General features: G+C 36.6%; 3 protein-coding genes across 6 annotated transcripts in view; 2 read left to right on the top strand and 1 right to left on the bottom strand.

The window, feature by feature from the left end:
- Positions 1 to 5,582, top strand: part of LOC124408933 (chloride channel protein 2) — a 39,163-nt gene extending 33,581 nt beyond the window's left edge. For all 4 annotated transcript variants that reach the window (XM_046886260.1, XM_046886261.1, XM_046886258.1 and 1 more), the window contains 9 exons: positions 126 to 858; positions 928 to 1,162; positions 1,305 to 1,467; positions 1,860 to 2,090; positions 2,168 to 2,568; positions 2,858 to 3,000; positions 3,142 to 3,331; positions 3,512 to 3,739; positions 4,015 to 5,582. In XM_046886260.1, coding sequence (XP_046742216.1) covers positions 126 to 858; positions 928 to 1,162; positions 1,305 to 1,467; positions 1,860 to 2,090; positions 2,168 to 2,568; positions 2,858 to 3,000; positions 3,142 to 3,331; positions 3,512 to 3,739; positions 4,015 to 4,224 — 2,534 coding nt within the window. In that variant the 3' untranslated portion in view covers positions 4,225 to 5,582. The remainder of the gene's footprint in view (positions 1 to 125; positions 859 to 927; positions 1,163 to 1,304; positions 1,468 to 1,859; positions 2,091 to 2,167; positions 2,569 to 2,857; positions 3,001 to 3,141; positions 3,332 to 3,511; positions 3,740 to 4,014) is intronic.
- LOC124408937 (bestrophin-4) overlaps positions 1 to 23,746 on the bottom strand; it is a 341,487-nt gene that overhangs the window by 296,831 nt on the left and 20,910 nt on the right. The gene's annotated exons all lie outside the window — the stretch shown is intronic.
- LOC124408932 (chaoptin) lies at positions 8,210 to 22,863 on the top strand. Its single transcript, XM_046886257.1, has 12 exons — positions 8,210 to 8,519; positions 15,779 to 16,048; positions 17,161 to 17,448; positions 18,262 to 18,499; positions 18,669 to 18,915; positions 19,242 to 19,493; positions 19,565 to 19,881; positions 19,980 to 20,277; positions 20,870 to 21,350; positions 21,482 to 21,745; positions 22,116 to 22,344; positions 22,448 to 22,863. Exons 2-12 carry the CDS (start codon positions 15,781 to 15,783, stop codon positions 22,839 to 22,841), a joined length of 3,276 nt encoding a protein of 1,091 aa, XP_046742213.1. The 5' UTR covers positions 8,210 to 8,519; positions 15,779 to 15,780; the 3' UTR covers positions 22,842 to 22,863.

Genomic DNA, 23,746 nt, shown 5'->3' with positions numbered 1-23,746 from the left:
ACGAAAAACGTTGAAACGGAAGTACCTGACACTAAAAATGACTGGCACCAATCGTGGTTTTCTGACCCTGAATATTTCGTTCCGACACACCTTTGAAGACGCTATTAAAACTGGTAAAATTACAGCGAGGATATGGCTATACCAAGACCTGACGACACAGCCGGCACTGCAGTACCTAGCATGGGTGTCACTTCCGGTGTGCCTGATCCTCTTCAGCGCAGGTTTCGTGCACATCGTAGCACCGCAGAGCATAGGATCAGGGATCCCGGAGATGAAAACGATCCTACGAGGAGTGGCGTTGAAGGAGTACCTGACGTTCCGAACGTTGGTGGCGAAGGTGATCGGATTAACGGCAACGCTGGGTTCGGGTTTGCCGTTGGGCAAAGAAGGTCCATTCGTGCACATAGCGAGCATAGTGGCAACACTGTTGTCAAAGCTGGTCACGAGTTTTCAGGGTATCTACGAAAACGAAAGTCGAAATTGCGAGATGCTGGCTGCGGCTTGTGCCGTTGGTGTGGCAGCCTGTTTTGCCGCACCAATAGGTGGTGTCCTCTTCAGCATCGAAGTAACGACGGTTTACTTCGCCGTGAGGAATTACTGGCGAGGTTTTTTCGCCGCGGTTTGCGGTGCGACCACCTTCAGACTGCTCGCCGTTTGGCTGAACAAGGAAGAAACCATCACCGCCATGTTTCCGACAAATTTTACCGCCGAGTTCCCCTTCGATCCCCAAGAGTTATTCGTTTTCGCTCTTATCGGTGTGGGAAGCGGTCTTGGCGGTGCTTTTTACGTATGGCTTCACAGGCAGTACGTCATATTCATGCGGAAGAACAAGAGTATGAACAGGTTCCTTCAGAAAAAGTGAGAGATTTTACTTCATTCTTCTCTTTTATTTCGTTTCTTCAAACTCTAGCATGCTTTAATTTTCAGCCGGTTTTTGTATCCCGGAATCGTCACCCTCTTGGTAGCAACGATTTCGTTTCCATTGGGCTTGGGTCAGTTCATGGCAGGAGATTTAACGACCCACGAACAGGTGCTTGGATTGTTCGTAAACTTCACGTGGACGAAGACGGACTTGACGGTTCTGGAGATGAACGTCCTTCAGCACTGGTCATCCGTATACACAGACGTCTTTGTTGGTCTCTTCAGCTACGTCGCCTTCACTGTGAGTGTTAAACCCGTAAAAACATGAAGGTGACAACAAACTCTCTCTCTCTGGTGGAAGATACCGATAAAAAATAAGTCGAGTCAATCATCCGCTGAAAAATTTGACATTTTCAACATTCATTGATCATGTCGTTTTGCAGTTCATATTCTCCATAATAAGTTCAACCGTACCAGTTCCTTCGGGTATATTCATACCAGTTTTCAAAATCGGAGCAGCACTTGGTCGAGCCGTCGGAGAAGGGATGGCTCTTTGGTTCCCCACCGGCGTCAGATACGGCGGTATTAGTAACGCAATTACACCCGGTAAGTAAATCGCCGTTTTCTCTTCCCCTCGGTAATCAAACTTCCATATCGCCGGCCCATAAGCCAGGAGTAATTGTGGAACTACCTAATTTCAGTGGACCCATTGCAATATACGAATCGCTTAATTGGTCAATTCAACCTTGTTGAATGACCGCCGCACTGCATGTAAAGAAGACCATTTGCGCCAGGCAAACGTATTATATTACTTTTTCATGGCTGTGCATGGAGCCAATGAAGTTTGTTTAACTCCGCCTTTGTTGATTCATAACGTTGACTGCAACCTCGTTATTTGCGCTCTGCTAGTCACTCTCGCTCTCTATTCCTTCGGGCAATTCTTTATAACATAGCGTCTCTAACTCCGCCAATTTACAATCATGTGTTTTGTTATATAGGAGGCTACGCGACCGTTGGAGCAGCGGCCTTTTCCGGTGCGGTAACGCACACCATATCAGTGAGCGTAATAGTGATCGAAATGACCGGTCAGATAACGCATATAGTGCCAATAATGATCGCGGTACTGATAAGCAACGCTATAGCGGCGCTCTTGCAGCCGAGCATATACGACAGTATAATACTAATAAAGAAGCTGCCCTACTTACCCGACTTGTTGCCATCGAGTTCAGGTACGAATCGCTAACGCGAATTGAATCTTCAATCAAGTTTCGGATAAAGAACGCGACATTTTCTCATACTTTCGCAGGAATGTACAACGTCTACGTCGAGGACTTTATGGTCCGTGACGTGAAGTACATCTGGCACGGAATCACCTATCAAAAGCTAAAGGATATACTAAAGGAGAACCGAAAGCTGCGAGGGTTTCCGCTTGCGGATAACCCGGGCTCGATGATACTTCTTGGCTCCATCCAGAGGTTGGAGCTGATCAAGCTGATAGAGAAGCACATCGGTCGAGAACGGAGGCTTCAGGTTGCTCAGAAGTGGCAAAAGGAAGCGGAGGAACGAGCTAGAGAGGAAATGGAACGACAGCTTAGAGAACAGGAGAGAACCCGGAGGCCTTCGAGATTCGAAGTAATTCCAGCGCCCGATATTCTCAAACTTCAACGCCAGAGCGCCAGCGATCTCACAACTACCGGAAATGACGCGGTGAGTGTCATGAAGTTGGTAATGAAGTATTGAAAAGTAAACGTATTTAGTATGACTTTGAATCAGTTGAATCCTAATTTGATTATAATGATGGTTGACTGCATTCGTTGTCAGAACAATTTTTCTTCAATCAACATCACGAAGTTCAACCTCGTAGGTCATCTTGCGATTGGAACAATATTCAATTGTCATTAGATCATGATACCGATTTTACAATAACTTTCTAAAAGACAACACACTGTCAACGAGATCAAATTTCTCTCAGTCTCTAATCCATAACACTATGCAGCACGCCTTCCACTCACCGATATTCGGATCCCAGCCGAAGAAGTCGATCCTTAAGAAGACGCACTCGTTCACTCTGAAGGGTTTCAGCCCTTTGGTAAGTCCGGCAGTGACGCCATACACGACGGTAACGGGAGCTGAAAGCAGGTAAGAGACAAAGTTTATCAAGTACACAGTGTATAAAGAATTGAGATCCAAAAATAGAGATATATTGTAATGGAAGATCAGAAGTACAGAGCTATATGCATCATCGGTCTCAACGTTCTGTAATAATGGTTTTATATTCAGAATCCGACTGGCGTTCGAGGCCATTTTCCGGAAATCAGCAACCCTGCAAGACGTTGACCCCGATCCAGAAATGGGCTCTGGCGGAAGTGTGAATGCGAACAGACAGGGCAGCATCGATGTGTTGAACGTGCCTTCCCACCTGCATACCCAGTTCTCACCGAGTCCCAATACATCGAAGAAGGTTCAGCTGGTAGGCAAAATCCAATATTGAAAAAAAAATGAATCGATGCCTGTCTTCGAAAGAAGGAAAGATAGCACGAGCTCACGCTGATCAAATGAGCTCATATATTCAATCGGCACCCAATTTGTCTTGTAAAATGAATACGTTATAAAATGCGGAAAATTTTTGACAATGGCAATGATGTTTCAGCCACGCGAGAGGGTGATCGACATGTCGGCGGAGGACCAAAAACAGTGGGAAGAAAGCGAAATGGCGCTCGAGGTTGACTTCTCACGATGTCACATTGACCCCGCGCCTTTTCAACTCGTCGAGCGAACCTCGTTGCTCAAGGTTCACAGCCTGTTCAGCATGGTGGGCGTTAACCACGCGTACGTAACGGCGATTGGACGGCTGGTCGGTGTGGTGGCTTTGAAAGAGGTGAGTTTCCACTTGTGTTTTCATCAGAATTCACGGTTCAACTTTTTTTCTACATTACCGACGAGGATCGTAATTACCGACGGGGATTATAATTACCGACAGGAATCATAATTACCGACAGGGATCATAAGTTACGGACAGGGATTATAATTTTATGATATTATGTAAAAACCATTGACAATAATAATGAATCTGTGTCTTTCACTTTTTGGCTTTTCGAGACCTTCCGAATGACCGGATGAATTTTAAAAATATTGTTGTTCGTTCCTGCTTAGCTACGAAAAGCGATCGAGGACGCGAACTCGGGTATAATTCCGGTTCACGGCACCGAGACGGGGATCCATGGATCGGATTCAACTTTAGGTGGTGTTGAAGTGCCCTCGGATTCAAAAACCCAAATAACAATAAACTCGGTTACAAATTCCGTGACGCAGGATGACGACAGCGAAATATCTCCACCGCACAATCACCACGAGAAGGTATGAAAAATACAAGGTTTAACAATCCTAATATTATACGCATATACAATATACATAGTGTAAACCAAGCAATTGTGATATAGCATACTCTCCTATATATTTAAATATATATATATATATAATACCTATAATAAAAATCAACCTACGTTTAAAAACGGTGCGATTATAATTTATATAGACGCACAATAATTTAATACGGTTCAACAATGCACATAAAATTGTTGAAAATTCACAAGAATAACGATTGATGTCCCTTATACAACGCGGTGTATACAGGTAGAATTAGTAAGATAAACGAGAACGACGATTACGATGATTATAAACGAATTGTAAAAATAATTACCACTATGATTATTGTTATCGTCGTTTTTCGTTTTTAATTATAACATCGGTGCTCAAATTATGCTGCAGCTTTACACAGCTTTATTTAGGTTTACAGATTGATTAATTGATTGATTGATTGATTGATGTATATGGTGTCGGCATATAATTGTCCAGTTTGTATACTGTATACTGCTATGCAGACGTGTCTATTGTAGTGTAAGTGTGAGAAATTGTATGATTGGGAAGTTTTTTTTTTTCTTTCGAATCAAACAAACCGGTGAACAGCTATTATACATATAATGCCAAGTAAAGGTAAAGATATTGATATAAAAATGCAATGTAACAATCGGTATTATATAAGTGTCGATTTGCTTTTTATTTTGCTTTTTTTTTTTTTTTTTTGTTTCTCTAATTTTTAGGGCTTTTTTTTATCGCCTTTCAATCGTTAAATCGTATCTTGTATCTAGTCTACAACAAAATATAAAATCCCACTACTATTCACTAATTATTTATATATCATGATCATTTACTTATCAATTTGTTCTTCTCTGCCTTTTGAAGTTCGTTTCATTGAATGTATAATTTTTCATGAATATAGTGAATGAGAAAGTTGAAGTGACGAAACAAAATACAAACAATCGTTTAGAGAGCCAGAATTTGCTTTTTGAAATGCATTTTTTCTTGTTAAATTCTTTCTTTGTAAATTATTCAACTTGTATTCACTGATTTGTCTATGTGTTTTATTCACTAAATGTTTCTATTTTTAGTTTTATTTCTTTTGACTAGAAACAACCGAGTTTGAGGATAGATATTGTATGTAAAATAATAGAATGATCAGGATATATAATAATATGAAGAATATAAAGTATCTCGATAGAGAATTTTTTATGTCAAATAACGGTAGATAACTATCGAATATACATCTGATAAATATTTAAATCCTAACATAAACACGGTTGTGCCAGAAATTATTTGTTTATAACGTATTGTGTGTATACGCAAATATAAAATACGTAATGTGCGCGTGTGTGTGTGTGTGTGTGTGTGTATAGGTACAGGTAATTATTATTTGAAGCGAACGAACAAATAAATTCTAGTTTTCGACGTAATCGTTATTGTATAGAATGTATAATATTTGTGAAATAACGATTACCGTGTAATACCGTTAATAATGATGAGAATAGTAATAATAAAAACTAATATAAATATTGCCTGTACCCTGCATACAACAATTAATAGATAATAATTTAAGTGAAAAAAATAAGTAAGTATATGTATAAGTAAGGAAATAATATTAGTTTATAAGTCAGGGAACAATAATTGTAAGGTAAGCTGTATCCGCTAGATATAATTCTTAAGTAAAAAGAAACAACGATATCCATATAATATTAAATATATATGTATATATATATATATATATATAATATACTGGGTGATCTTTTCTCGCTCCAGTCAAATATCTCCGAAACTAGTAGAGATATGAGAAAAAGTTTAATTCAGAACTTGAAGAATTTCGAAGGGAAAAATAACGCCGATATATACGTTGGTTCGTGGATTACAACGACTTTCCTGATTTTTCGAGTACCTCGTGTTTTTAGCCAGGGAACAGATATTTTGAGTATGACAGGCTGATTGAAGGTTCGAAGACTGATTCAAAAATGTGAAAATATTTTTTTTTATTTCATCTTGCAATATTGTTACGGGATGGATAATTGTGATCACGAAGAGCGAGTATCGATGATCGCATCTACACGTGATCTTATTACGATCTATTTTGAGTTCATAATCCATGGACTTCGCGGTCGTACGAAGGATAGAAAGAAACGAGAGGAACTTGTGTCGAGACGTTGAATGTTTGAGTATATAATTGATTTATTGTAAAATATATGGAGAGTATAATGAGATGATGTGGAGGAGAAATGTTGGCCGAATGAAAGATGACTTGAGAGTGTTAATGTATTGGCGGAAAGAGTGCAAAAGACTTGATAGTTGCAGTTTAGGATTAGAGGGAGCATTTCGCTGATACGGTATGGAAACCGAGGCAGCGAGGTGAAGATAAGAAGGGGATTCTGGGTATAAGGTAATCAAACTGTAAGAGCATGGGAAAAAATTTGGGGTCTGGAGGACGTAAAAAAGTTGTAAGAAATTTTTTTTTTTTAATCTTACCTCGATGTTCAAAAATTGAAATACTGAACCAGTTTTTAAAAAAACCACCGAGTATTTCAGTTTCTGAAAATTTTGAAAATTGTAAAAAAGTAAACGTTTTTTTCTTTTCCTTTTTTTTTTTTTTATATTTTTGAATGTCTCTTCGAACCTGCTGTCAACTAGTCACAATCAAAATACGTGTTTCGAATAAAAAAATCACGATGTACTCACAAAAAAATGTCGAAACTGGCGCAATTCACAAGCCAAACACCACGTCGACAATATCTTATCCGCTCGAAATCGTTCAGGTTTTGTATAAAAACTTTATCTTTTATCTATTCTAGTTTTCAAAATATTTGTCTAGAGCGATTAAAAGAGACCACCCTGTATATGAAAATATATACATAAATATATATTTTTAAGAGGAAGAAAAAATTGTTAATACAATTATACAATAATGATGATGATGATGACGATGAGGAGTATCAACTTATAATTATCGAAAATAGAAAAGAATAAGGAAAAAAAAGAAACTTGTGCTGAAGAATAAATCCTGAATTTACTGTACGAATAATTGCAAGAAAAAATTCGATCTGATCTCTGAAATATCAGCAGCCGATAATTGTCACGCAAGAGGTATAAACGATTTATACCTATAACTAATTTTGCAAAATGAAAAGAATCCTGATACAGTCATCAACATTCCACGAGAATTTTTTCTAACGCAAATTGTACATATCTATATCAGCGTTAATTTATAACCTTTATTGTTATTAGTATTATTGTTATTGTTACTATCATAATCATCATCATCATCATCATCGCTATTATTATTGGTATGTATTAAATATAATTTATATCAGCTTTAAAATATATTTAGAAAGATTTTCTTCGTCATTTGTAAATTTTAATAATAATAACAATATTTCACGATGTATGTATAATATACAAAAAAAAAAAAAAAAAAAAAAAACAACAACAACAACAACAACAATTGTACGCGATCAATCGAGAAGAAAAGACACACCATATTTATATATATATATATATATATATATATATATATATATATATATGTATAAAATGAGAATAAGAACATATTACTTAAATAATCGTTTACATAATTTTGTATCCATGAACCTCCTGCACCAGTCCGCAATTCAATTCGCATGTGTAACCGATAGAGGATTTCTTTTCTCGCTAACTAGGATCAAGATCTGTTTTACCGGCCATGGGTAAGACAGAAAAAAAATAACGCTCCGTCGGTAAGACATGATCTGACTTGACTCGCAACGTTCAAGCGCAAAATTGAAGCAAGGAAATAAGAGGCAAATCGAAAGGATCATCATGGCATAACACGAAATTGCTAAGTAAATGTTTTGAAATTACGTTAATTCTCATTTGCTACACCGCAGGCCTCAGGCCATCCAATCAAATTTACGCTTTGGAGGGCATTATAATGTTCATTCTCCATTACGGAATGAACGATTTCCCCGCTGGTTAACCGCTGCACAACCTTACTTTCACGCCAGTCTTTCGAGGTCCCACCGGACCGCACGGAGTCTCGCTGTGTTAGATTCTAGACTTGGAAATTTCAGGAGTCAACTAGACAGGCTGGTTTTTTCATTCAACGCCATCTCAGTAAATAACGAACGATCGAGACATGCGCGGTGATATCAGGTGCCGAAACATGTGCGCGATAAAAGAGACGAACTACTACCAGCTGCAGCAGCTCGTTTGACCCTGTAGTCGATTTTTTTAAAAACTATATACATACATATGTATATACCTTAGATTGAATATTGAATGTAAAAAGAAGAATCATTTTACAGGTAAATATAATTCTTTATATTTAATCGTGTGTGTGTGTGTGTGTGTGTCATTAACTTCTTCGTACCGATAAACATAGCATTTGATGTTCGAAAAAATTTCATAAATGATTTGATAGTGATGATTGATTCATAAAGTTTCGAAAATAAACTCTGAAGATCTTTTTTTTTTTTTTTTTTTTTTTTATTATTATTTTTTGTTTTCTTCTATTTCTAATACACAAGAATTAATAAAAATTATTATTATACATATACCTGTGTAATAATTGGTTGAGAGAATATCAGATTTTTTTCTTCAGATATTAAATATTATACAGTCGAATTGAACGAATTGATTAGTATCCGGGTAAAACATATTTTTAACGATTTTCTTTACAAATACTTAGACGAAACCTGCGTGAGCTCGGGTAATTGTTAGAGAAACGATTGAAATTCTTATAGAAACATAAAGTTAATTAAATTACCTGGATTTTTATTACATAACTATAAAAAATTTATAAATTATATGCATATTATCAGATGATTGGAAAAACTTTTGTGATATTTAATTTCGGCACGTATGCCTGATATTGAACAAGAAGGAAAATTATAATTGAAATAATGAATTGAAATAATTCTAACGTTCGAAAATCTGTAATTAGAAAATTCGCGATGATGAATCATCGTATAATAATATTACCTACATGGAAATCGCGACGAAGTCTCCAGAGATTCCGATGCTTGAACAGGCAAGCCAAATTCTTCCATTTATTATAATCGTAATTAACCGATACGTACGCTAATTATTATGAGCTAAAACGCCTTACTATATCAATTAAAATAGAAACATCGACGATTTTTTGTTTCTTATTTGTTTGCTTGTCTTTTTTTTCCGTCAAATTAAACGAATTGTAATTAATGTTTATAGCCGCAAATCATGCACATTATATCTTGTACATCCGTGTTTTTTTTTTTTTTGTTTCTTCTTTTTCCTTTTTTTTTTGTGTGTAACACTTAGATACTTTGCAAAGTTAAAAATCAATTTTCTAAACGCTAACCTCAACGACGAACAGTTATTATGTACATATATGTATACATATATTATGCTTTACCGTCAGATTTTATTTACTGTAAAAAGTAGCGTTATGTCAAGTTGACACTTTTGACGAAATACCGAATTATGGTTTGTAATATCTATACACATGTAAGCGTATATAACAATGATACATGATGTAGTTATATACACATTTTGAATGACGAGGAACAAATTAATTCCGATATAATGGGGCATTCCACGCCAATTTGACCTGGGGTTTACCCTTGGTACGTGGTTTTTCTTGTTTTTTTTTTCAATTCAATTTGAATTTTCTACAATTTTTAGTAACGATTTTATCGATCAGCCAAAGTTAAAAATTTGAACATTTTTTCAGGTTTTTCGGAACCATTTAACGATTTGCAATTTTTTTTGTAACAGTAAAGCGAAGAGGAAGAAAAACTTTCTTGCGAGAAATTTGAAAAAAATTTCAAAAATCCGATGCGACATAGAAAAAATGTTTCAGCTACCATCCGTAGTAAAATCAATTATGTTTATAATTTTTTGAAAGTTGTTTTTTTTTTTTTTTTCGGAAAAAGGTTGCAAGCTTAAAAATTTTTATATCTGACGCAGGATATTTCAGAATTTTTTCAAATTCTTAATTTTGTTGGGTCGATAAAATCGTTTCTAAAAATTGTGGAAAATTTAAATCGAGTCGAAAAAAACGACAATAAAAACCAAGTACCTTTTAAAGTGAGAACCATCAAAGAAAAAATCGCGCGCCAAATCTGAGAGGTCAAGATTAAAACCCAGGTCGAATTGGCGTGGAATGTCCCATATATACATAATTATATGTAACTATAACTATTCTTCCCGCTCCTACGGTTCTCGAGGTGAAAGTTGAACACCTTGCGACGACACTGCTCCCCGGATATTATAAATCTAGTCAAAAATATGTGAAATTTAAAAAAATTCACGAACTCGCAAAAACTGATAGAGTAAAAAACAAAACAAGAGCTACGCACTTGGCGGGAACATTCGATTAATATTTTTTTATGGAATTGATTATACTTGTTCGTTCCGTGCGTGATCTCGTATAATATAAAGACGAAGTCTTACATCTCAATGATTTTTCTTAATAATTTGTTTGTTTGTTTGTTTTTGTTTTGTTTTTTTCACAGTACAATTTATTCAAAATTTTTACACGTAAAACGGAGGAAGTTATTAAGTAGTACGAAAAATTTTGTTACTTGTTTTTTATGGTTAATTTCGTTGGTATGGCCGCCTGAAGTTAACTCTATATATTTAAATCTGGGTGACACGATACTTCAACTTTCGAGTATTTGAAAAAACAAAAACAAAAAACAAAAAAAAACAAAGGGGTTTTGAAAAAGTACACTTGTCACTATATATCATCTGAAGCAGAATTATGCAAATTCGATGATAAACATTTAAAAGAATGACGAAATTTTGATATTTTTTTCAATTCGATTTTCTTTTTTTAACTTTAATTGTTCAAGTAATGGATTGAATATAAATAAATAATTTTTATGGTGCTTCAGGGTGTTGAATGAAATTCGAAACATTAAAAAAAATGACGGAATTTTGAAATTTTCTTCAATTCAATTCTCTTTTTTCAACTTCAATTGTTCGAATAATGAATTGAATATAAATAAATAATTTTTATGGTGCTTCAGGTTGTTGAATAAAATTCGTACAGACTATATAAAGGCGTAAATACTGAATCCTGATTCCTGAATCCCGATCTTGAAACTTCGAAGGACGACTTGCGGCTGCTGCATTAAGCGAGCCAGTCATCGTAAGAAAATTCTAAAAATATGTCTCTGGATCCTGTTGAGTCGCTAAAGAATGAATACGTGCGTCATATGCATATATATATATGTATACATGGGTAGATCCATCACTTTTCTCCAAAAAGTTGCGGGAGTGGGTCACGATTGGGATTTGGGTGCTGATTTTTTTTCGAAAGTAGGTCAGAAAAAAGATGATCCTGAAGAGTTGATCTCGATACGCCCAAATCCAGACGCTAAAGAATTTTTTGAAGTTTGAAAAAAGTCGATTTTTCAGTCATTTTCAAAAATTTATGTCTCAGCTTATATGTGATTTGGAGATTCCAACTAAATCGTATCCTTCTATGTCAGGCTTTTATTTTCAAGTAAAAAATAGTTAGTCAGTTCAAACTTATATCCAGCTTAGCTGGGAGCGCTCAACTGGATTGCTATTTTAATAAAATTTTCCTTATTTTTCAAAGGGTCTCAAATCTACATTTTTGAAAATAGAACGATGGTTGACGGATTATATTTTTCGTTGAGGTATATTCTGATGATATATGCTCTATTTTTGCTTGATCGCTTCCATTTGACTGACATATCGTCAAAAACGCTTTTTTTTAAATAGCTATAACTTTTTTCTGTCGACTCAAAATCCTTAAAAATTTTCACGTATATTATATTATACTTCATTGCATCCCTAAACAGTCCTGAAAATTTCAAGTTTGGAACAGAACTGGTTTTCCGAGTTATGTCCAATGCGACATTTTTTTGTGGACCATCATAAGTCCAGGTTAAAAATTGTGAATAGAAAACGACTCGATGAACCTAACAAATGTGGAGAATCTCACGCTTCAGATTTCACCGTTCTTTTCATCATCTGGGTTATTATAACACGATGCAATGGCACAGTGATCCAGTTGTCTAGTTTTACCCGGTAAAAATTTAAACAATGCCCGATAATTAGAACAAAAGTTAACAAATTCACGCACTGTAATTACTATAATTGACGTGAACCTATACAATCGGTATAGATACAGTAATTGAATGGTTTAATAACGAGTTTAGAAAATTTTTATACACTGTATTATACATGTGTACGTGTGTTCGTACATGTATATATTTTTTAATACATTAAATAGTTTTTCAATCTTATGCAAAGATGTAAAAAAAGTAGAAAAATTTTTTTCGTTCAAGTGTAAATCAGCAAACTAGAAACGAAGTCGTAGATCAAATTCAACCGTTATTATATGCATCATGCATTGCAAGTTTAGGCCATCGACACGTTGGCGTGCAGCAGCAGAGTCTGCATATCTAATTCACAATCAGACCTGTCCATGTAAACACATAGATGAAGCTGTATCGAGAAATTATAATACATCTACAGGTATACAGAGCTTAGAATCATAGGAGCGTAGGTGCGAAGGTCCGAATAAATACGCGGTAGAAAAAAACCATCGGTGCAAAAAAGTAGAAGCGTAAAGATTACGTTATATATAGGGCATTCCCCGTCAAAGCAACGGATTCCGATATCCAATATATTTTTTTATTTGTATAGATTAAAAATAATACCAGTAATATTTTTAAATTTGTCCGCCATTTATCGTTGACATGAAAACGGATATTTTTAAAATCGATGAACGTTTTTTCGTAATATGAGGGACTCGAAAACGCATCGTTTAGTCATGATTCGAAATTCGGATAAGAATGCTGTATTTTTTTTTTTTTTTTTTTTTTATTAATTTGAAAAAAAATCATTTGCTTTCTCATTTATTTCAAATCTTCTAGTGAAAAATGAAAAAACAAAAACGAAACCTCCTCGTGATAAGATTTGATTTTCTTTTGCGTTAAAGAGTATAATAAAGGAAACGATGGTTAATTCGAAGAAAAATAATAAAAATTCAATCAACAGGAACCTTGAAGAAAATACATCATTGGTTTAGAGAAATTACGTAAGTAAAATAACTACGTAAGCAAATTCCCTAAATAAATGATGCGTTTTATTTAAGGTTTCTGTTGATCGAGTTTCTGTTATTTTTTTTTATTTTTTTTCGAATTAAGCATCGTTTCCTTCGTTTTACTCTTGAAACAAAAAGAATATCGAATTCTATACCAGAACGAACGAAGCTTCCTCTTGCCTTATTTTTTATTGCAGGAAACTATGATTAAAAATGAATGAAAAAAATTTTGTACTTTTTTTAAAACAAAAATTCTCTCCAAAAGTAAAATAAATATAAAAATATTTAGCATTCGCTTCCCATTTTCTAATCATGACGAAAAGATGTTTTCACAAGTCCCTGATTTTGAAAAAAATTTCAACGATTTAAAAAATATCCGTCAAGGATGTTTCCTCACTTCATGATGTCGCCATACTTTTACAAAATGGTGGAAAAATTTCGAAAAATTAAAAGTATCATTTTTTAACGAAACAAACAGAAAAACCTATTTCACATCAGAATCCCAAGAGGGTCAGACCGGCGATGAGCCGTTAGTTTGACGTGGAATGCCCCATATATACATATACACACATGTACATATAGATATATATGTATATATTGTTTTTCATCGTCTGATCCGACTTATAATTATATTATATATACTCGTGTATAAATCCCGTTACGTTATCATATGTTTATATTTAAAGGTATCGTGATGCAAATATATCGTTCGACTAAATTTATATTTATGTATACATATCTATATCCTTACATGATTCTCCTTCTGCAGGTATATAATGCATCTGTGTGTATGTGTGCGTGTGTGTAAAATCAAACTGTTTTTCTCTAATAAGTAAGTAATGTGAAATTATTTACCTATTTATAAAATACTTTCTTCATGCACGTCGTAATGTACAGAGAATTTAATAAGAAGAAAACTTGAATTTGAACTATTTTCAAGAAAGTTATGGACAAAAAACTAACAACAAAAAAAAAAGCGATTTTTTTGAAAATTTGATATTTTTTTAACAAGTACTTAAAAAAAAATTTACCACAAAGGCTCTTTTGAGGGGTACTAAAAAGTATTAAAAAAATTGAGGCAATGAAAAATCAAACTTTTTCAAACCGTCCGATTGGCGTGAAACGCCCCATAAAAATCTATATATCTGCTATGCAGAACCAAAAGGGCGTATCAAAAAGTGTTTTTTTTCTCCAATCAACTGAAAAATGTGTTTAATGTATAATCTATGGAAAAGATGAAAGAATTTTTGTTTATAAGATATGACATTTTGCCTTTAAGAAAAAAAATTCTCAAAGCCAAAGGGGCGTATCGTTTTTTTTTTTCAACTTATTATCAATATTAGGTGAAACACGAAAAAAATCACCAGAGTGGTCATTTGAATAAATATTTTTTCAAAGAGATTAAGTTATGGAATCATTATTTTGACCACTTGTGTGATTTTTTTCGTGTTTTGACATAATATTGATAATAAGTTGAAAAAAAAAATGATACGCCCTTTTGACTTTAAGAATTTTTTTTCCTCAAAGCCAAAAAGGGGGTATCTAAAAAAAAAATTTTCTTACATCTTTTCCATAGATTTATACAGTATACACGTTTTTAAGTTGATTGGAGGAAAAGATTTTTTTTTTTATACGCCCTTTTGGCATTAGTAACGCGACATATAAAATGCAGATTACTCTACATCCACGTATATTATTCGTATAAGGTGAAGAATAAATATGAGTACAGCGAATAGAGGTGTTGAAATTCAGTCACAACGAACTTCTGGCAAATGACGACCTCCAATGCTTTCCATGCTGCAGGGATTATTCACCTGTCGTATATACCTGCCTACCCATACTAGATGATAACTATGAAATGCCTAGATATATGTATATATATATAATGTTTTATACACCCACACGATCCGCGATGAGACATCGTTTTGCCCACGCGGTATGTGGGCGAGCAAAACCTGAAGAAGAATATGATGGAAATAATCTATAACAGTAGTATGCATGGCATAAACGTAATACAAAGACACTCTAATCATCATCAGATACGATTTTGTAATTATTGTCGTCCGTAATGTTAGTGCAAATACTAGATATATTACCGAAAATATTTAGCTAATTTTAAAGCAAGAAATTTTCATTTTTACAAGATGAAAAAAGTGACCGGTTTTGTAAGTTGAATTTAACCGATTCATAATTGCCAAATTTCACCTGAATCGGTCGATCCGTTTTCCACTTAAATATCGACGGACAAAGAAATTTTTATCAGAATCTGAAAATCGTTTTTTGAATCTTTAAACGTCGGCGAAGGTGAAGTAAAAACTGAACTCAATTTCGGGATGATTCAAATGACTTTCTCCCTCCTCTGAATATAATTAAGTACCTATACAGAACAGTATGAATCGGAAAATCGAAAGAAACCGATTTGAAATAACCGTTTTATGAATGTAATAGGTTTTTGTTTTTGTTTTTTTTTAACAATTTATTTACCCTTTTCGTTATTTCCAGAAATGCCTATCAACAAAATTATTCACGTGATTTTTGTAATCCTGGCTACGTCACGATGGATTTCCAGCGTCTACATACCGCCCGGTCCGCGTTTTCGGTGCCCGGAACGTCAGATTCTGTTTCAGCCATGCATCTGCATCCGAGGTAGCGATAATGGAATTTACGCGAAATGCGAAAACGCGAACTTAGCCAGCCTGAGTCTCGGGCTGATAAATTTATCCCACGAAAATCTGCCGATCGAAGAACTCGTTCTGAACAAATGCAATATCGGTAAGTCCGCACGGTACGCACGAAATTTATTTATGCGAATAATAATGTCTGCAGTGATGTTCATTAACACCTTTCCTTATCGGCTAACTTGTTTGTGGTCCAAAACAAAACGCGAGTTCGATTCTAAACGAGTTAAGTGACAATGACTCACAATCTCTCACGTCGCGTCGGCTACATCGCCAGCCATTAAGGTGCTTATAAAGACACGTTGTACACTTCGAAAACGCGGGGATGCAAAACGCCTCATTTTGGCAAAAAGTGGAGCGTCTTTTTACTTTTTCAAAAGTTGGAAAAAAATTTTACAGATTGGTTACCACCCACAGAAATTGGCCAAATTTTCACAGTTGCACGGAATGGATTGAACTATCCGGTATGATGCCACTTGGCGGTGATGAAACACACATTTTTAGCCCAGTCCTATGAGATTTGATGGTGAAATGACGAAATGGCAGCTGATCTGGTTTTCGATTACGAAGTACACCGAAATCTCATTTTGGCGACATTTGTTATCGACATTACGCGCATGCCGGTAATGTATGCGTGTAATGTCGGTAAAAAATTACCGGCAGGCGTGAAAGATCGGTAACAAGTGTCGCCAAAAAGAGATTTTGGTATTCTTCGTAATCGAAAACCAGATCAGCTGCCATTTCGTCATTTCACCATCAAATCTCATGGAACTGGGCTAAAAATGTGTGTTTCATCACCGCCGAGTGGCATCATACCGGATAGTTTGATCCATTCCATGCAACTGTGAAAATTTGGTCAATTTCTGTGGGTGGTAACCAACCTGTAAAATTCTTTTCCAAATTATGAAAAAGTAAAAAAACGCTCCACTTTTTGCCAAAATGAGGCTTTAATTGCTCAAGTTTCACTCTGATCGCTTGACCGGTATAGAAGTCTTGCATCCCCGCATTTTCGAGGTGCACAACGCGTCTTTATAAGCACTTTAAGACAAAATTCGTATAGAATGTAGACTCGCATTTTGTTTCGGATCGCAAATAAGTTAGCCGTATGGGAAAAGCTTTAATGAGTATTACTGTTTATATACATGATATAAGACATGTGCAAACGAGAATTTTTTGTTGTTTATACGAGTGTTTTTGAATTTCAAGGTCGAATGTACGGTCCAGCTTTATACCCGCTAAAAGTGCGGATTTTGAGATTCGTTGACACGCCGCTGAGACTGATAGACGAGCACAGTTTTTTGGGGGTGAACAGAACACTGCAGGAATTACACTTGGTGAGAACGAGATTGCAGAAATTTCCAAAGGAAGCATTCTCGATTTTGGGGAATTTAACGATACTCAACATCGACGGTCACGAAATGAGCGAGTTACCGAAGGACAGCTTCACCGGCAGCATGGCGGCCGGGAAAATCGAAAAAATCTCCATTACGAACGGTAATCAATGCGCAACACTCAAATTTCGTTGTATTTTCACAGCAGAGTTGATCGCACGATGTTCCAAATGCCGTGATTGAATCTCTGAGGGTTCGATTAGTCGGAAACGACTACCATCAAGTCGATTCAATATTCCGACTCTCAAACAAAAGCGCCCCTAAAAACCAGTCGACAATAATCATCTCACAATGGAAAAACCATTCTAAATAATTCGATTTCGATAATACAAAATCGCGAGAGGAACAAATTGAACGATTCAAAATTGACTAACAAGGAAGGTATCCCAGGTCAATCTCTCCGATTTCATTCTTTTTGTAATATTTTATAGTAGACGAAAAACTAAGCGGAACGTATTTTTTTCGTCTACCATCAAACACTTTAAGGGTGTGAAACCACCCTCGAAAGTGAGGCATGTCAAAAGGCGATTTGGCAGTTTCACCCACAAGAAGATAATATTTTTTAGTCAATTCCAGCTGCAAAAGTTTCCTTGTAACTAGAGATGAAAAATATTATTTTCTCAATCAAAAAACAACATAAAACCGCTAAATCCTCCCTTGACATGCCTTAGTTTGGAGAGTGGTTTCACCCCCTTAAACTGTTCAATGACAGAATACTATAACATATTACAAAAAGTAATCAAATCACAGCGATCGACCCGGGATACTTTCCTTGTTTCCTCCTTAAGTCACCCAGAAATCGATAGTGCGACAAAAGTTTAAGAAAGCATGATTTTTTCTTACATGTTAACATTTTTCTTAGACTTATAGAACGTCAACGTTAAAATGAACTTTGAACTCTTATAATTTTGAAAAGGTACACTCTCCTCTCTGCCTGTCGAGGCTTTGGCTCCTCTGAGGAAGGTGAAGAGCGTCGATCTGCACGGGAACAAAATAAAAGAGCTGAAGCGTAACCAATTCCGCGGGTTGCGAGAGGTTGATTGGCTCGACATTTCGGACAACTTGATCTCAAAATTGGATCCGTCGAATCTGGCCGACCTGACGAAGCTGAACTTCTGCAATCTGTCCCGAAACGCGATACCGGAACTCAAAAAGTAAGGCCATCCACAGTAACGAGATCATAAAAAAAGTTTTTTTTTAATGAAAAAGCACTTCTTATCAACCATATTTGATCTCCATACTTGGTTCTGAAACCGAAAAATCCTTTAACTATGGATACAGTGTATATCTAATAATTTTACTTTTTGTCTATGATTTTTCCAGAGCAACTTTCTCCAGGAATTCTCTCCTCCAAGTTGTGAATCTCAGTCACAACATGATCAAAAAATTGGACGCGAACACGTTTAGAGGCTTGAGATTCATGCGGCGGCTCTACTTGAGCGATAACAACATCGGCGATGTGGGTCGTGGAACTTTTGGATCGGTTACTCGAATCGGCACGATAGATTTGGCCCGAAATTCGATAAAGAAAATCGACTTCCAGATGTTTAATCAACTCCAGTACGCTGAGGTGATTGAAAAATCGTAATTCTGAACGACTTAATTGTCATTTCAACTACAGGGATCATTTTTCAGGGAACATAGTTCAAGGCTTAGATATAATCATACTCCAGAAATATGAGTTCGATTCTATTGAAAGTATCTCTTCTCGATATGCACGCAAAAACAGACTCTTTGGTAACCAACCTTAACCCTACGTTCAACTTTTCAAACCCTGGTTCAATCATTTTTCAACTCAAACAATTTCTCCCGTGGAGAGTAAAGTCTGAAACTCCTCAACTAAACACGTCAAAAGTCAGTTCGGGTTAGTCTTCACGATGATGATCGTTGTTACAGGTACTGGACGTATCGGAAAACGAGGTGACACTGATAGAAAAGCAATCGTTCAAGGACCTCTACTTGGCGCGTGTAAATCTCTCCTACAACCAAATATCGAGCATAGAACCAGAGGCATTTGTGAACTGTGCAAACATAACGCTTGACCTGAGTCACAACCTGCTGGAAAACATATCAAAACACGCGTTCGACAGCTCGACTTACGCTCTGGAGTTGCAGTTGAGTTACAACATGTTCACGGAGCTGAATCAGGTTAGTGTCGATAGTAGATTAGAATTTTTACGATCGATATCAGGACACTAACTGTTCCCCTAATTGTTCAGGTTCCGCTGCACAACATGAGCGGTCTTCAGATACTTAACGTATCTCACAACTCCATGCACTCGGTACCGAGACAAACATTTCCCAAGTTGTACGAGCTACACACTATCGACCTATCGTACAACAACATATCCGAGATACAAAATGGAATATTCCAGACACTGTTCAGTCTCCGATTCCTAAACCTGTCCCACAATTCACTGCAGAAGATCAAACCCTCGACTTTCGGAACCCTTCCGACTCTCCTTGATCTCGACATGAGCTACAACAAGCTTGACGACATTTCGAGAGGCAGTTTGTCCAAACTTGCCAGTTGTAGGTGGGTACATTTTTCACGGGAGGCGATATCGATTGTTCATTATTGGATAGTAATCGGTGAAAAGAAAATGAGTTGATCATTTTTACACTCCATTTCAGGACTCTAACGGTGAAGAACAACTCGTTGACAAAGATATTCCAGCTACCGATATCACTGGGTCACCTGGACTTCTCGGAGAATGAACTTGAGGAGATACCAACGACCGAAGTATGGCCGTCGATGAATTCCCTGCTGTCTTTGGATCTCTCGAGAAATCGGTTAGCCGACAATCTCCAGCACGGTAGTTTCGCCACTTTGTTAACCCTGCGATCCTTGCACCTCGTCGAAAACAACATGACTAAACCACCGCAGGCCGCGCTGGGTAGTCTGAGTAGTTTGCAATATCTCTATATGCAGGTAATTCAAAAGGACTGAAAAGTTGACTATTCGGCAGGTGTAAAGCCCAGTAGAAACGACATCGAAGCAAAAAATCGCGGACTGAAGACTGTTCAAGTGCAACTGAGATTGATCGAGTTGAGTTAACTCAGAACAATGTCACGTCAATATAGAAAAAGAAGACAAAAAAAACAACAGATTTTCATGAAGATTTTAGAATTACTTGTATCGACATCTTTTTAGGTATACTGTTACTAATTTTTTTTATTGCCAGTGAAAAAGTTTTCTCGTGTTTTCAATACCAAGTCGACGTTTATCTGATACAACTGATGAACGGTCGAGATTATGTAATTTTACTTTTCACATTTTCCACCATCCAAGCAAAGTTTAGTCAACCAATCAGAATGCATGGATGATGGGATATGTGAAAAGTAAAATTGCACAATCGCCCCCTTGAACCTAAATCAGTCACTGGTTCCAAGCCTCGGTTTCTCCATTTTTATGCTTCGACACGCCTTCGACTGGACTGTGTACCTGATAAATATGAAAAAGAACGCACTTTCGGACAAAAACAAGAAACAAAGACTCATAGAACTTTCGCTTTTTAATTAAGGGGAACCATTTAACCTCGTTGGACAAAGCGGCGTTTGGTAGATTGCCGATAGTGTTTGAGTTGAACCTGTCGAACAACAAAATAGCGAACGTGAGCCTGCGAGCATTCGAAGGTCTGCTGCAGCTCCTTACCTTGAATTTATCCGACAACGCGATAAGCCACATACCGAATGGAGCCTTTCAGGGACTCGTGTCTCTGCGGAGTTTGGACCTGTCGAAGAACCAGCTTGATAAATTGGACAACAAAACGAACGGCCTCCTCGACGACTGTCTGTCGCTGGAGAAGATAAACCTCAGCCACAACAGGATATCGTTCATAACGCGAAAAATGTTCCCTAACGATCCTTGGATTCCGTACAGACTTAGAGAAATCGATCTGTCTTACAACACGATGCCGGTAATGACCTTCGACCTGACGATAGGCACGAAAAAAGTGAAGCGGCTGAATTTGAGCCACAACAACATCAACGAGATCAGAAAATGTGAGAACATTAGGATGAAAAGATGATTCGATTTAGGTTATGTTTTGGCATTTTAGACGGAGTGGTTTTTTTACCGATCTCTTTCCAACAATTACTTGAATACCTTTTTCCCAACACCACCGTTTTTTCAGATGTAATCGGAAACCTAACCTCCCTCGAGTATCTGGACCTATCCTACAACGATTTGGGCGACATCTCGGGGCCAAACGTGTTCCAGGATCCAGCGAATTTGAGCGAAGTATACCTAAACGACAACCACTTGGCGTCCATTCCTCTGGACAAAATAATACCGATGAAACACTTGAGGGTACTCGACCTGCGGGGCAATGAATTTGGAAGCTTCAACATCGAGCTGTTGAAGATAATAAAAAACGGCACGGATCTTCGCTACGGTGGTGAGTGTAAATCAACGGTTCTCAATCATTGTCTCTTGCAGTACCGATCGTTGCTCTACAGAGACAATTTTCGTCGAACAAAACACATGATCATGACTTTTGAAATTACACTTCGGACAATACAAACCTTAAAGTGGTCCAAAACCATCCAATGGATGTCCTATGCGCCATTTTATGACGCTTAAAAGACCCTTTTATGTCCAAAAGATACCTTCATACCTAGAAGACGTCCTTTGGAGCCTTGCAGACGTCATAAGATGGCGCTTAAGACATATTTTCAACAACTTTAGGTTATGTTCTGTCTAGGACACATTTAAGGGTTCCTTGTTCAACTTCTGTCCACAAACTTATCATCAACCATTCATTGTAGGTAATCCGCTTCACTGCGACTGTTACGTGAGACCATTGCGTCGATGGCTGTCAACGCTAACTGAAATTCCGGAATCATGGACGGAGCCAAAATGTTCGAGTCCATATTTTCTTGCGAATAAATCGGTGGTCGCAGTAACGGAGGACCTGATGGTTTGCGGAGAACGAGAAGTGCAGGACAATCCGGATTTCGACGTAACACCGGACGTCAAGTACCGTAGCGTGAATTAGTGAGTAATTGAAAGACGTCAAAAAAACTTTTAAAAAATATATAAAATAAAAATGACGCGAACGATTTTACGACCAAATTTTTTCTCCATCCTAATTGCGCAGCAACGAAGAGGATAATTCGTGGAAGGTGACGTGGTTCGTTTCCTCGCGGGATGACATCGGGGACTTTTACGTCGTGGTAAGGGAGGCCGGGAGAACAGAGGAGAATGCGGTTGAAAAATCGGCGCCGATAAAGCCGATATTCGAAAAGGACGTCGTGTACATAGAGAGATCGTTAACGATACGAGATCTTCCGGAATCGTCCTCGAGGAAATTAGAGATGTGCGTTTTAGCCCGAGACTCGATCGGTAACGTGAAGCATTTCCGAAAATCGCAGTGCCGATTTCTCGACAAAAACAACCCTAACTTCGTTATGAACTCCGGTTCGGCACTTTCCTTATTCTATCTAAGATTTTTCACTCTAGTAACCTGCTTTGCTTTTGTACGTTTACCATGAATCGCGTTTGTGCACAATTACTAAAGTAATCATACATCTTTCGACGAAGAGAAATCGGAAGAATAAAAAACCGACTCACGTTATTCATACAACTTGCCTCTCTACTCGTATCTTCACTTGTTAATAATATTCTGCACGACAATTTTTAACATCACTGCACACAGAAACTGTGTAAATAATTTATAATACGTTACATCGTGTATTTATCATATCGTGTAATATACATATACATACAATAATAATAATACATAGAAGTTAAGATATTTCTTCGTTTATATATATATGTATACGGAGAAAATACTTTATATTTGTTTTGCCTAGATAAGTGGAAAGAGTGAGCGAAAAAAAATTATTTATATGTACATAGGTATATACAAAATATAGTTACACCAGACTGACGATGTTATATGTATATTTATAATTGTTTTTTCGTGCTATATATATGTATATTCGTAATATATATACGTACGTATATTTTTAAGTCTATATTTTCTTGTTAAAAAAAAATCGAATCTAGTGGTCTTTTCACGAAAGGATATTATACGAATCAGCTAATAACTTGCACTTAATTACAGTTGTTTCGTTTATTTTCTGATCGTTTCGCCAATATTCAAATCGACTTTAATAATCCTTTGCAAGACACACCATTTATACACGCCTTTCGCGTAGCTAAATACGTACTTATATCGAAGGCATGATATTATAATTATATGCGGTAAAACCTTTCTTCCCATCTTCTTCTTCTTCTTCGTCTTCTTGTTCTACTTCTATAACATATCCGCGCCGAACATGCATGTATACCGTGATAAGTATAACCAAGTCTAATGATATAGTGAGAACTAGATCACACACGCAATACACGTCTAATTGTAAGTCGTCAGATCGGATAGACCGTATCCTGCAAG

Source organism: Diprion similis, chromosome 8 (genome assembly GCF_021155765.1).
Source record: "Diprion similis isolate iyDipSimi1 chromosome 8, iyDipSimi1.1, whole genome shotgun sequence".
Lineage (NCBI taxonomy): Eukaryota > Metazoa > Arthropoda > Insecta > Hymenoptera > Diprionidae > Diprion > Diprion similis.
The sequence above is the reverse complement of the archived record's forward strand: the minus strand, read 5'-3'. Positions and strand labels throughout refer to the sequence as shown.

Bases quoted from the DNA above. Each gene is read 5' to 3' on its own strand.
- LOC124408932 (XM_046886257.1), top strand. From the start codon at position 15,781: ATGCCTATCAACAAAATTATTCACGTGATTTTTGTAATCCTGGCTACG. The intron at 18,500-18,668 runs GTAAGGCCATCC...TGATTTTTCCAG, and splicing joins GCGATACCGGAACTCAAAAA to AGCAACTTTCTCCAGGAATT. The intron at 22,345-22,447 runs GTGAGTAATTGA...CTAATTGCGCAG, and splicing joins AAGTACCGTAGCGTGAATTA to CAACGAAGAGGATAATTCGT.